This window comes from Amphiprion ocellaris, chromosome 12, assembly GCF_022539595.1.
Source record: "Amphiprion ocellaris isolate individual 3 ecotype Okinawa chromosome 12, ASM2253959v1, whole genome shotgun sequence".
Taxonomy (NCBI): domain Eukaryota; kingdom Metazoa; phylum Chordata; class Actinopteri; family Pomacentridae; genus Amphiprion; species Amphiprion ocellaris.
In genome coordinates, this window is record NC_072777.1 from 30,583,310 (window position 1) to 30,597,156 (window position 13,847).

A 13,847-nucleotide genomic window follows, 5' to 3' on the forward strand; every position below is an offset into this window, starting at 1 on the left:
CTGCTGCGAGGAACACTCGCCTCTTTTATTTTATTAATCCTTAAAAGAGACATTTTTAGGTAATTTGGGGGTTTAAAATGACACTACGCTGTCTTTAAGAGCTTACATACTTACTCAAGACACAGCTTTTTAAACACAAAGTTCAAAATTGACTAATATTCACAGTGGCTGTTGAGGGAATACTTTTTTACACCTACTGGCAGGTAACAGTTTCCATGGCAACTTACTTTCAGGCAACATGGAGTTCCTGCTGTGGGATTGTCATGAAGTTGCAAGATGGATTGAGTCTTTAGGATTCCCGCAGTACAAAGTAGGTTAAAATTAAAAACGTTTAAATACCTGTCAGCCCAGAATATAATATTTCACATCTTACTGTTTTTTTTTTTGTTTTGTTTTTTTTTTGCAGGCCTGTTTCACAGAGAACTTCATCACAGGAAGAAAACTCATTTATGTGAACTGTATCTACCTGCCCAGACTCGGAATCACAGATTTCAAAGACATGCAGGTTGTAAGAAAAAGGAGGAAGTGTAGTTGTTGTAGTTTTTGAACTTCAGAGATTAATTTTACTATGGAGGCTTGTTTACATATCAAAAAAGAGGCTCACACAAGATTCAAGGAAGTTCTAACAGACAGAGTAGCATCAGTTTAATATTTAATAATGATGGCAGTAGCACTCAGATCCTGAGTCAAAGCTGCAATACTACAAAGAAGAAATACACATTCATAAATAAAAGTTATGCATTTAATTTCTACTAAAGTATGGGCATCAAAAAATAGACTTAAAGTACCAAAAGGAAAAATATTCACTGTACAAATAGGCATATTTTAATATCATAGCACTGGATTATAAATATTGTTACATTAATGTGTTCATCACTTTAATGTTGAAGCTGTTAAAGGTGATTTAACTACTTTATGTCTGCTGACTTGAATTTCTCCTAATTTTTCCCAATCAATAAAATTGTAACTTGATCAATAATATTACATCATAAGTTATTTGTTGATTATATTTTGTATGAGTAAACTAAATCTGCAAAGTTAGACAACAAATAGTGGAATAAAAATTTTAATATTCGCCCCTGAGTTGTAGGTAAGAAGAAGTGTAAAGTAGCTGAAAATAGAAATATTCTAATGGAAATAATAATAATAATAATAATAATAATAATAATAATAATAATAATAATAATAATAATAATAATAATAATAATTAAAGCTGCAAGCAGCGTTGGACGGGTCCTCGCATCCATGCTGGTCGTCGAATCCACGCACGTCCACCAGGTGGCGCTGCGACCGAGAGTGCATGTCGGCCTATGGATGTGATCACGTCCACACTCTGATGACACATAACATTTCAGGCAGATCGGACCATGTACAGGCTAGTTATAGAGCTTTTCCTTCTATCCACCAGGTGGCGCTATGACTGTGGCTGTATTTCAGCATGTGAATGTCATCAGGGCGGGACTCTGATCATACATGTAAAGTTTGAGGCAGATTAGAGTATGTTTAGGCAGTTACACAGCAGTTGATGTGTCATGTCGAAGCATCAAAGTTCAGGAGCCTGCCATGGCCACGCCCTCAGACTTTTGCGGAGCATTTTGATAACTTTTGATCACCCATGCCTGGAGTACATCCTGGCTGAATTTCATATCTGTCGGTGTTACCCTGTTTGAGTTGATAGCTTTTGAAAATGTCTAAAAATGACCCAAAATCGTCAAAACATATGACATATAATTCAAAATGGCTGACTTCCTGTTGGATTTTGGGCATGGCTGTCAATTACATTTTTGTGTGACTTGACGAGTTACATATGTGTATCAAATTTCATAATTGTAGGTGACACGTACTGGCCGTAGTAACTGTTTGAAATTTTCCAGGTGGCGCTATGGAGCCATTTTGCCATACACATGTGCAGTTTCCCTTCAATATGAAATGGGTTGCCGGTCCAGATATGTGTGGTAATTTTGGCGAGCATATGACCATTTTTAACCTGTCAAAAAGTACTTTGTTTATTCTGGCAACGATACGTTGCCACGGCAACAGCGTTTTATGAATCGTCAAAATCTTCACACTGTGGCATCGTCTAGGTGTAACCACTCACCTGACCAATTTTCTGAATGATATGACAAAGTTTCTGGCAATGGCATGTGCAAATGTAATGACAATTTCTTCCTGTTGCCAATAGGTGGCGCTATGAGTATTTCTAAATTTATGAATGTGGATGTGTTCAGACCCGGACTGGTGTCCACCATATCAAGTTTGGTCCAGATTGGACCATTTCCAGCTGAGATATTAATAATTCAATTTTCATGGCGAGAAATTGAAATTCGCCGCGCCGCCACAGACACGCCCTTTGACGACGAGTCGCCATTTTCTCTGGGAATCATCATCAGTGTGTTCTGGCTTATGTCACCAAATTTGAGGTGAATCTGATCAACGTGCTAAGAATAGTACATCAAAATGTAAAAAATGTCTATTTCTTGCTACCACAAGGTGGCGCCAGGGCTGGACTGGGATCAAAATATGGCCCTGGCATTTTTGGTCATGGTGGCCCACCATGATTATTTATACAATATGCCAAGCCATACGACATACCAGAGGATATATGTGCACATTGTATTGTTTCAAAAAATAAAAAATAAAAAAAACGCAGCAGCCTACGTGGAAGAGAGTAACCATGTAAAAAAAAAAAAAAAAGATACACTCTGTCACTTCTCACAGGGACTTTATTTAAAATTTTATTACAAACTGTCAAAAATACCAACTTGAATTTAAAGTGGAGCTCTTCACCAAAATGGAACCTTAAAGTATGAAGAGAGAGATTGAGAGAGAGAAAGATAGAGAGAGAGATGCATAGATGATCAAGAAAAGAAAAAGAGCTGGAATCAGTTAAGGTATAGTTTTAAAGCTAATGTGACCTCGTCGATCTGTCCCTGCTGTGTCACGTCTCTCCCTCCGTCCTCCTCCTCCTTCTCCTCCTACTCCTTTTCCTCAGACTCCCCCTGAACTTCGGCTTCTTTTTCTATCATGGCAGCAGCAGTCGCTGCCGCAGGTGAAGTAGTGGAAGCAACGGCAAACATGTCACTTATTTAGCAGCATTTTGCTGCATCGACTTGCAGGCTTTTAAGCGTTTATTCGCGCAATTTTTCAGAGCACCACTTTCGTTTGGGCCGTTTCTCCATCTTTGCTCTTCTCCACTTCCGGCCAACTCAAACGGCAAAATTTGATGACTTTGGTCAAGAGGCCGGGGAGGGGCGGGCCGAGGAGGGCTGAGAGATTTCATTGGATTAGTCCAATGTCCTTCAAGAAAATCAACCAATGGGCCGTCGCGATCGACAAAAAGGATTTATATTTATATATGATGGTTAAATTATGACACCCCCTGTGCCGGCCCAAAAATGTGCTTCGGCCCACCGGGCATCGCCCGGTACGCCAGATGGCCAATCTACCCCTGGTTGGGGTTAAAATGTTGTCAGAAGAAGAAGAATGAAGAAAGAAACGACATAACAAAATGCCATTAAATCAAAGGGAAAGATTTGAGACAAGAAAACATTTATAAAGTAGGAAAATATAAAAGTCGAAGTAATTTAAGAAGTTTATTTAATAACTAAAGATGTAACTTTATAAATCAGTGTTGTAGTCTATTTAACTTATTTGATCGATAGGTGTAGTGAGAGACAGGCAGACAACGGGGTAGAAATAAGAATGAGAGCAACTCATACAGCACGGGGTTGTGAGGGGGAATCGAACCCGGGCCTCAGCGTCGGGGACCTAGTACATGCGTGAGGAGCTTAACCCGTAAAGCTACATGAGCACACATGTTCTGACCTTGAAAACGTGAATAAATCCAATAGAAAGTCTAGGGGTAGGGTTAGGGTTACAGAGGCAGGTCCTGACAGTAGCAATGTACAAAAACATGGATATTAAATTTACATATTTTCATAATTTAATATTAAGTCAAACTAACCAAAAAATTCTTAAAATGAATGTGGGGTTTTCCCGGTGGATTTTGGCCGTGCTATATGACCGGCCAAAATCCAACGGGAAAACCGGGGATTAATTTCTCTTAATTTTCGGATGCTTCGTTTGGACATTAAAAATATTTATGTGTAATATTAATTTAACCCTATTTTTGCATTACAACTGTAAGGACCTTCCTCTCCAACCCTAACCCTACCCCTAGACTTTCTATTGGATTTATTCACGTTTTCAAGAACAGAACATGTGTGCTCATGTAGCTCTACGGGTTACGCCTCTGACGTATGTACTAGGTCCCCGACGCTGAGGCCCGGGTTCGATGCCCGCTCGCAACCCCGTGCTGTATGAGTTGCTCTCGTTCTTATTTCTACCCCGTTGTCTAGCTGTCTCTCACTACGCCTATCCAAACAACAAGTGAAAGACACTAGTACACTTATTTAAATAGTTCAATGTTTCTTTACAAAATAACATCTTAAAGACAATAACACTTTCACTAGGAATTAAACACAATGTCCTATGAAAACTTTTAATATACAATTACACATTACAATCTACTACAAGTTCTTAACATTACAAACTACAAGAGTTTAAACATTTAATATTGAAAATAATATTTTAACTCATCACATCCAATAATACTTTTCACTCAACAATTACACATTAAAAAGACAAAACATTTGGACATCTAATCTAATATTATAAAATCATAAAGAATGACAAAAGAACAAGACTAAACTTTTAAGATGAATCTAAATACAGACAAAAAATTTGAAAAACACCAGTGACACTTTTGAATATCTAATTACACAGAAGACACAATAACAAAATCCAAAAAAACACATAAATTTACATATCTTAAAACGTTTTCTATTCTGAAACAAAAACATCTGGTTGTTTCTTCAAACAATTCCTCTTTCAATGTTCTGGGTTGCACTATGAATTGATTTACTAATAACTCTTTTCTCAAAACTGCTTCCCTCATAAAGTCTACTAATAGTTGAAATCATTGATCAAACTAATGTTACCTTCTGATCACCACTAACTATACTTTTCACTGAATACAATCAAAGTTTTTGGACCATTTCTAAATAGCACACAGGTGAACGTCTCACCAAAACTCAAATGGATACTCTAAATGTGAAATCAAGACTCATGTTCACAACTTTTAAGGCTTCGATTAAACAGAAATTTCTAACTAACAGAGAAGTACTAAGACACTTTGTACATTTCAGTCCTCAGACTATCTGACATTTCAAACCAACAGACAACTACACATGGACATAGAAGACACGAGTCCTTGGACTATCTGAAGGTTCTAGTTTACAGACAACTACTGTGAAACTTCGAAAATTTCAGCCCTCACACTGTGTGAAAGCTCATCTCCTCAGGACTCAAGAGGTCTGTACACTTTGAAAATCTTGGAAATCAGGGTTCAACCCTCCAGCACAAAGCCTAAAGTCCAACCTCCTGACAAAAACTGTCGAGTCCAAACTCAAGTTAAAAATTCAAGTTGCAAGCAGCGTTGGATGGGTCATCGCATCCTTGCTGGTCGGCGAATCCACGCACGTCCACCAGGCGGCGCTACGACCGAGAGTGCATGTCGGCCTATGGATGCGACGAGGGCCGGACTCTGATCACACATGTAAAATTTCAGGCAGATCGGACCATGTACAGGCTAGTTATAGAGCATTTCCTTCCATCCACCAGGTGGCGCTGCGACCGAGAGTTTATGTCGGCCTATGGATGTGATCAAGACTGGACTCTGATCACACGTGTAAAGTTTGAGGCAGATTGGAGCATGTTTAGGGCAGTTACACAGCAGTTGATGTTTCATGGCGAAGTATCAAAATTCGGGAGGCCGCCATGGCCACGCCCTCAGACTTTTGCGGAGCATTTTGATAACTTTTGATCACCCATGTGTGTAGTACATCCTGGCCGAATTTCATCTGTCTCGGTGTTACCCTGTTTGAGTTTATAGCTTTTGAAAATGTCTAAAAAGGACCCAAAATCGTCAAAACCTATGACATATAATTCAAAATGGCTGACTTCCTGTTGGATTTTGGGCATGGGTGTCAATTAGATTTTTGTGTGTCTTGACGAGTTACATATGTGTATCAAATTTCATAATTCTAGGTGACATGTACTGGCTGTAGTAACTGTTTGAAATTTTCCAGGTGGTGCTATGGAGCCATTTTGCAACACACATGTGCACTTTCCCTAAAATATGAAAATATGAAAAAGTACTTTGTTTATTACGGCAACGATGCGTTGCCACGGCAACAGTGTTTTATGAATCATCAAAATGCTCTTTGCGCTCTTTGCGCTCTTTGCGCTCTTTGCGCTCTTTGCGCTCTTTGCGCTCTTTGCGCTCTTTGCGCTCTTTGCGCTCTTTGCGCTCTTTGCGCTCTTTGCGCTCTTTGCGCTCTTTGCGCTCTTTGCGCTCTTTGCGCTCTTTGCGCTCTTTGCGCTCTTTGCGCTCTTTGCGCTCTTTGCGCTCTTTGCGCTCTTTGCGCTCTTTGCGCTCTTTGCGCTCTTTGCGCTCTTTGCGCTCTTTGCGCTCTTTGCGCTCTTTGCCTTTTTCAGGCAACATCTTGGTTCTGCCAGGAACCACCCTTCAACTCCAATCCACTGACACTCCACACCACAGACCACAACCTTTCCACTCCACTATCATCCTCCACAAGGTTCCCAGTGGGGATTCGAACCATGACCCTCCACATGACAGACACACAACCTATGTGTGAGCTATCTTTCACACAAGGTCCTTCGTGGACTTTGTTGTAATGATGGTTGAAAGAGGTTGTCATACAGCCAAAGTATGTATATATTGTAAATAAAGCTGCTGTAACAATGTAAATTTCCCCTGGAGTGGGGAGAAATAAAGAACTTTATCTTATCTTTATCTTATCTTAAAAAGTGTCAAAAGAGCCCTGGGCTGGATTCGAACCAAAAACCTCCTGGATGAGAGGCAGATAACTTACCACTGCGCTATCCTTCCTACTGGGTGTAACTGTTAGTTTTCGTAAATGATGGTACACAAAACTATTAAGGAGGTGAAGATAATAAAGGTACTAAGGTGGATTTCAACCGGGGACCTTCAACATGCCAGGCAAAAAACTTACCTCTACACCACCTGTCCTACAAGATGCTGCTCTAACTTTGCTTAAATGATGCTAGCAATTAGTACTGGAGCATCCAAAGGACACATAAAAAGTGTGAGTGGGGATTTGAACCATGGACCTTCAACATGTGAGGCACAGAACTTACCTCTGCACCACATTTCCTACAAAGTGTTGTTGTAAATTGGCTTAAATGATGGCATCAATCAGTACTGGAGCAATCAAAGGACAAATAAAAGGTGTGAGTGGAGATTTGAATCATGTGAGGTACAGAACTTACATTGAAGGTTTGTTTCTGAGACTGAATACACCCAATCTCATCTGATCTGCAAAGCTAAGCAGGGTTGGACCTGGTTAGTATTTGGATGGGAGACTACCTGGGAATACCAGCTGCTGTAAGCTTTTTACTTCTCCTCACAACCTGAACAAGACACTGCTGGTCATTCAGTAGAGACAGCTATCAACTAAAACCTCTTGGTTTCTTTATTATACACTCTATGAGGTGGATAAGCTGCAGCTCATGCTGATTTATTGCTGGTTCTGGTTGGAGCCAAAGAACAAAGGCGTCACCTGTTGGAGCAGCTGATGTCCTGCAGCCTCTTCACCACAGAAAGCCTCTGACAGCTTCAATTCTTTACACTCTGACTGCAAGACACCAATCACATAGGAACATATACATGTGTGGAACAAAGAGCTGAGCTGACACTCAACATGTGTTTGACCATTTATTGATAAAGACATTCAAACATGTCTAGAGATAGAACACCAACGCACGGTGTAAGAAAGGTCAGAACAGACTTCACCTGCTCAGGAAACTGAGGTCCTTCGGGGTGCAGGGAGCAATTCTGAGGACCTTTTATGGTTGTGTGGTGGTATCAGCCATCCTGTATGGACTGGTCTGCTGGAGCAGCAGCATCACGGCTGCAGACAGGAAGAGACTAAAGAAACTGGTTAAGAAAGCAAGCTCTGTCCTGGGCTGGTGGTAGACAGGAGGATGATGACAAAGCTGTTGTCTATCATGGAGGACATCTCCCACCCCCTGCAGGAAACAGGACCATCACCGGCAGCTCCTTCAGGGACAGACTGCTTCACCCACGATGTTTGAAGGAGGTCCTTCCTTCCTGCAGCAGTCAGACTGTGTTCAATCAAGCCTGCTCCCAGTAGTTCAGATCACCCATGAAGTAACTGCAATAAAATGTAAATAAGTCAATATGTGCAATTTCACAAGGTTTTTTTTTTTTTTTTTACAAGCATTTCTATTTCTTCTCTAAGGAGAAGCATCTATTTATATCTGTGCACTGAGTGCTGCTTTTCTTTTTACTTTTTTCCCTATCTGCTACTGCCACACTGAAAATTTCCCCACTGCAGAATCTACCTATCCATCCATCTATCTATGGTCCATCTACCTCCCTACCTATCTATCCATCCATCCATCCATCCATCCATCTCTCTCACGGGTGTGGGGGTTGATTCACCTGTTCTCAATCACCTTAATCCACGAAGGCCGGTTCTTCATTCTTCCGCTCTCTGCCAGACCAGAGACTTTGAAACCAGAACCTTTCTCCTACAATTAGTCTGGTTTCCCCTTTTTGTTTTCACCTTGGTTTAGTTATCCTTTCTGTGTTGGTTTTAGTTTCATTCGTTAAATAAACTCCTTGTAATCTTTGACCTGTGTCTGCAGATGTCCTGTGACACCAATGATCCCATCTGATATTTAGCATGTTTTCAATTATTGGTCCCATTTCTTAAAAAGAAAAAGCCCCCTGAAATCTGATCAGATAAATGAATGTGAAACTACTTTGGGTCTGCTGCAGCTGCCTCCCTCTGATCTTGTTCCTGCCCACAGCACAATCTGATCAGTGAAACACTGAAGGAAAACTTCAGCATGTAAAACATAAATAAGCAAAGCCTGCAACTCGTGATTATTTTAATTTTAACTTAACTTTATGTGCTGTTCAAAGACTTTATTTTTTCTGCAAATGTGTAGTGATTCCAAATCTTGGTTATTGATCTCCTTGATTACAAAAAAATCTGTATCGACCCGGAAAAAAAACAAACATGTCAGGCACCCTATGATGTTAACTGTTTGCCTGAATGTTTTTGTTTAAAATCCTCAGTAATAACCTTTGAATGGTTGCTCTTAACCCTGTAAAACTCACTGCTGCAAAAATACAACATCAGCTTATTTTTTAATTACTATTTTCTATTATATATATCTGAAATAAACCCTAATCTGGGGTCTGACAGCAGCGTGAGGTCAAAGAAGCTGCCATCAGCTGCTGCACTTCTGTCCGTCCAGCAGATGGAGCCATGGAGCTGCAGTGAAGTGAAGAGCAGCACAAGGCAACCACCACTTCCATCCACTGACGCATTCAATTTGACTGACGCTAATGTTTTATTGACTTCCAACCACTAAACCAATAAAAGCTGCAAGCAGCGTTGGACGGGTCCTCGCATCCGAGCGGCCCGACTGGCCCACGCATATCCACCAGGAGGCGCTGCAACTGAGAGAGTAAAGTTTCAGGCAGATTGGAGCATGTACAGGCTACTTACACAGCACTTCCTGTTTCATGGCGAGAAATCCAAAATGGCCGCCAAGTGGTGCAAAGATGTGATTAGGGCTGGACTCTGATCATACATGTAAAATTTCAGACAAATTGGAGCATGTACAGGCTAGTAAGACAGCACTTCCTGTTTAATGGCGAGGAATCCAAAATGGCCACCAAGTGCCACAAAGATGTGATTAGGGCCGGACTCTGATCATACATGTAAAATTTCAGACAAATTGGAGCATGTACAGGCTAGTTAGACATGACTTCCTGTTTCATGGCGAAAAATTCAAAATGGCCGCCAGGTGGTGCTATGACAGTGAGTCTATATCGACCTATGGATGTGATTAGGGCTGGACTCTGATCACACATGTAAAGTTTGAGGCAGATTGATGCATGTCCAGGCTAGTTAGACAGCACTTCCTGTTTCATGGCGAGACATCCAAAATGGCCGCATTCTGCTGGTCACCATGGCCACACCATCAGACTTTTGCAGAGTATTTTGATAACCTTTGATCAACCATGACTGGTGTCCATCCTGACCAAATTTGAGCTCTCTCGTGGTTACGGTGTTTGAGTTAATAGCTTTTTAAAATGTCCAAAAATGACAAAATGTCCAAAATATGAATCATATTTCAAAATGGCCGCATTCCGTGGCTCGCCATTTCCACGCCTTCAGACTTTTGCGGAGCGTTTTGATAACTTTTGATCACCCGTGATTGGAGTACATCCTGGCCAAATTTCAGCTCTCTTGGAGTTACGCTGTTTGAGTTTATAGATTTTAAAAAATATCCAAAAATGACACAAAATTGTCCAAAACATGACTCATAATTCAAAATGGCCGACTTCCTGTTGCATTATGGGTAATGATGCAAGAGGCTTTTTTGTGCGTCTTGATGAGTTACATATGTGTGCCGAATTTCAGAAGTCTAGGTCGAACGCTGTCCGGGGGCTGAATTTTCGTAATTTTCTAGGGGGCGCTATTGAGCCATTTTGGCATGCACGCGTGCCATTCCCCTAAAATATCAAATTTTTCGCCAGTCCTGATGTGTGTGGCGATTTTCATGCGTTTTCGTGTATGTTTAGGGCGTCAAAAATGCGTTTTCCCCGTCCGTACAAAAAAAATATAATAATAATAATAATAATAATAATAATTCCTAGGGTTTCAATAGGTTCCTCGCACCACTTCGTGGTGCGAGGACCCTAATAAACCCTAGCATTTCAATAGGGTCTTCGCACCATTCGGTGCTCGGACCCTAATAATAAACCACAGGGTTTCAATAGGGTCTTCGCACCTTTGGTGCTCGGACCCTAATAATAATAATAATAATAATAATAATTGAAACTGGAGTTCCAAGGTACTTTACAAAAATAGCAACAACAAATTAAACATTTTAAAATTTATAATTAGAAAAGATATTTAAAAAAATCTTATCTGTACAGGTGGGTTTTTATAGAAATTATTACTTACTGGAAAATAAGTCAAATGGCAGAAATGATGGTGATAATGTTATCAAAATCATTTCACAATCTATAATTCTGATGTTTTATATCAAATAATGTAAATCCATATCTTCCTGACGTTCTGGTAAATGGACTTGCAGCTCTGAATTATATCGTAAAACAAAAACTCAGTCTCAGAATATTTTTCCAAAGATGAAGCAGAGAAATTAAATTTAAATTTGTTTTTGACATTATCGCTTGCACCACACATTTAAGACATTGACTTGTTCTTGATCACTGATTTTATGAAAGTAAAATTTCCTTGTGCCTTAGAAAGACACCTTTTTTTAAGAAAAGAGTTTATATAATATTCCACAAATGCTAATCTATACAGGTGGGTTTTTAAAATCATTTTAAACTGAAGCTCTGACTCACACTGACTCACAGGACTTGCTGCACATCACTTCAGACGTCATCTGATTGTGTTAAACTGTGATGGTAATTACAGTTTATTATGACAATCCACAGGGTGCAAGAGTTGATTACATAAAAATCAAACAAAGAAATATTAAAATTTTATTTTATATATATATATCTATATATCTATATATATATATATATATATATATATATATATATATATATATATATATATATATATATATATATATATACACATATATATAAAATAGTTGCATATTGAGTTGTATTAGAACTCTGCAGATTGCTCTGTAAGTGGACTGTAAACAGCAGAAAGTCTCAGTCTTTGTGCCAGCTTTGTAGCGCAGCTTGTTTGGCTCTTCTCCTTTTGTGGCATCCATTTAAAGTAGCGTGTTGTAACCGAGCATCACTGGCAGCAAACACCTCCAATCAGCTCTATCACATATATGCTGTTTACAGTTAATGTTCTTATCTCTCCCTCAGGTCAGGAATAAATTGGCTAAAAGCGCCTTTATGTATTCAGCATGAAGCTGAAGTCTGTGAGTGAGCTGATAATGAAGGATCTCGAACAAACAGTAAACAAGTGCCTGTCAAGTCTATTTTGGTTTAAGATATTTGATATTTGTATTTAGGAGTGTAACCCTGCAACCTTTTTTTCCAATGATGCCACTTCTCCTTAAGAGACTGACACTTATTAAATATAGTGATGTAAACATGCAGTGTGTGTTATCAAAGGAAGTCATTCCCGCTGTGCTCTGCAGGTCATCTCTGCTGCTGTACGTGAGCTGCTGGGGATCACAGAGACCCTGTGGAGTCGCAGCGTCGCCGACCCTCCGAGGGACTCTGTGGGCCTTTACCTGGAGCTGAAGAGCCGGACAGGTGAGCGAGCGGACGGACTCACCTACCAGCAGTTCCTGGATGGCAGCCATCAGTGTGACAAAGTGACAGCCCAGGGCGAATCACAACAGTAAAGGAAGCAAAAAAAAAAAAAAAAATCAAGACATGTCGGTGTCATTTCATACCGCCAACTGTCAGCTCAGGATGACTCTGATGAGACACTCACAGGAGGTCGCAGGCAGGCCTTGGTATTCACACTTCCCACCAGCAAAATGCTAGTACATTGTAGCAGAATCACTTATTCTACCAGGTTTTTACTGCAGGCTGCTGGCGTGTGTTCATTCTGAAAACGGATTGAAGGGGACATGAATTGATGAAAATCTCCTGACTGCTGGGTGACAGAATGCAATAAGGTTTAATGCACTGATGAACCACAGCATTAAAACCATCCACTTAATTATGTGTAGATCCTCTTGGTGCCACCAAATCAGCTCTGACCTGTCGATGTATGGACATGGGACCTCTGGGGAAGTCCTGGGACATCAGAAATGGATCCTAAGGCTTGTTCTGGTGCAACCCCTACATGCTTGATTGGATTAGGATCAGGGGAGTTTGGAGGCCAAACTCTGACCTCTTTATCGTGTTCCTTGAGTTGTTCCTGAGCAATTTTTACCACTGACTGCACATAAATATGGACAAACTCACCATGTCATCACCTACAGGTTTCCAGAACAGCAGTTTTGAATTTGAGGTAGGTGACTCCAACCTATGCCGCCTTGATGGATGGATGGATGGATGGATGGATGGATGGATGGATGGATGGATGGATGGATGGATGGATGGATGGATCTGATAGATAGATAGATAGATAGATAGATAGATAGATAGATAGATAGATAGATAGATAGATAGATAGATAGATAGATAGATAGATAGATAGATAGATAGATAGATAGATAGATAGATACTTTATTATTCCCAAGGGAAATTTAACCTGTTTCAGATGTTATTCTACCATCCAAAAATGCTAGCAGCTAACATCATTCTCATACATATGAGCAGGCAGGGACCTCCTCCACCTTCTAGTAGCTCAGTGGGCCCTTATCGTGCCACTTAATCGCAGTTGAGCAATGATTTACTTTAGAGTCCACAATTAAAGATTGGAGGTGGTGTAAGCGGTAAGTTAAGATAGAGCTTTAATTGCAAAGAAAATCATTGAAGTAAGGGAGCCACCTTTTCCCCAGCGGGATTGAGGTTTATTCCCATTTCAGACAATCATTACAGATTTATTTTTCAACACAAGTCTCATTTTGAGTTTCACTTATTGTGTTTCAGTCTGTGTTGGGCTAAGTTTAGGCGCTAAAACTACTTGGCTAGTTTGAGAAGAAGGATCATAATTTGAGTTAAGACAGACTACATTTAGTCTAGTGTTATTAGGGTTTTCTGTAAAATCATTTCTGAATCAGGTGCCTAATGATTGCCA

The 13,847-nt window shown here is 40.2% G+C and overlaps 1 protein-coding gene across 1 annotated transcript; it reads left to right on the forward strand.

The window, feature by feature from the left end:
* The first annotated feature begins 126 nt into the window (after positions 1–126).
* LOC118469278 (sterile alpha motif domain-containing protein 15-like) lies at positions 127–12,632 on the forward strand. Its single transcript, XM_035941704.2, has 3 exons — positions 127–310; positions 407–505; positions 12,289–12,632. Exons 1-3 carry the CDS (start codon positions 239–241, stop codon positions 12,496–12,498), a joined length of 381 nt encoding a protein of 126 aa, XP_035797597.2. The 5' UTR covers positions 127–238; the 3' UTR covers positions 12,499–12,632.
* Positions 12,633–13,847: the final 1,215 nt, after the last annotated feature.

What these genes read in the sequence shown, in the direction of transcription:
- LOC118469278 (XM_035941704.2), top strand. Translation starts at nt 239, where the DNA reads ATGGAGTTCCTGCTGTGGGATTGTCATGAAGTTGCAAGATGGATTGAG. An exon ending in TAGGATTCCCGCAGTACAAA is followed by an intron (nt 311 to 406) that starts GTAGGTTAAAAT and finishes TTTTTTTTGCAG; the next exon opens with GCCTGTTTCACAGAGAACTT. An exon ending in CAGATTTCAAAGACATGCAG is followed by an intron (nt 506 to 12,288) that starts GTTGTAAGAAAA and finishes TGTGCTCTGCAG; the next exon opens with GTCATCTCTGCTGCTGTACG.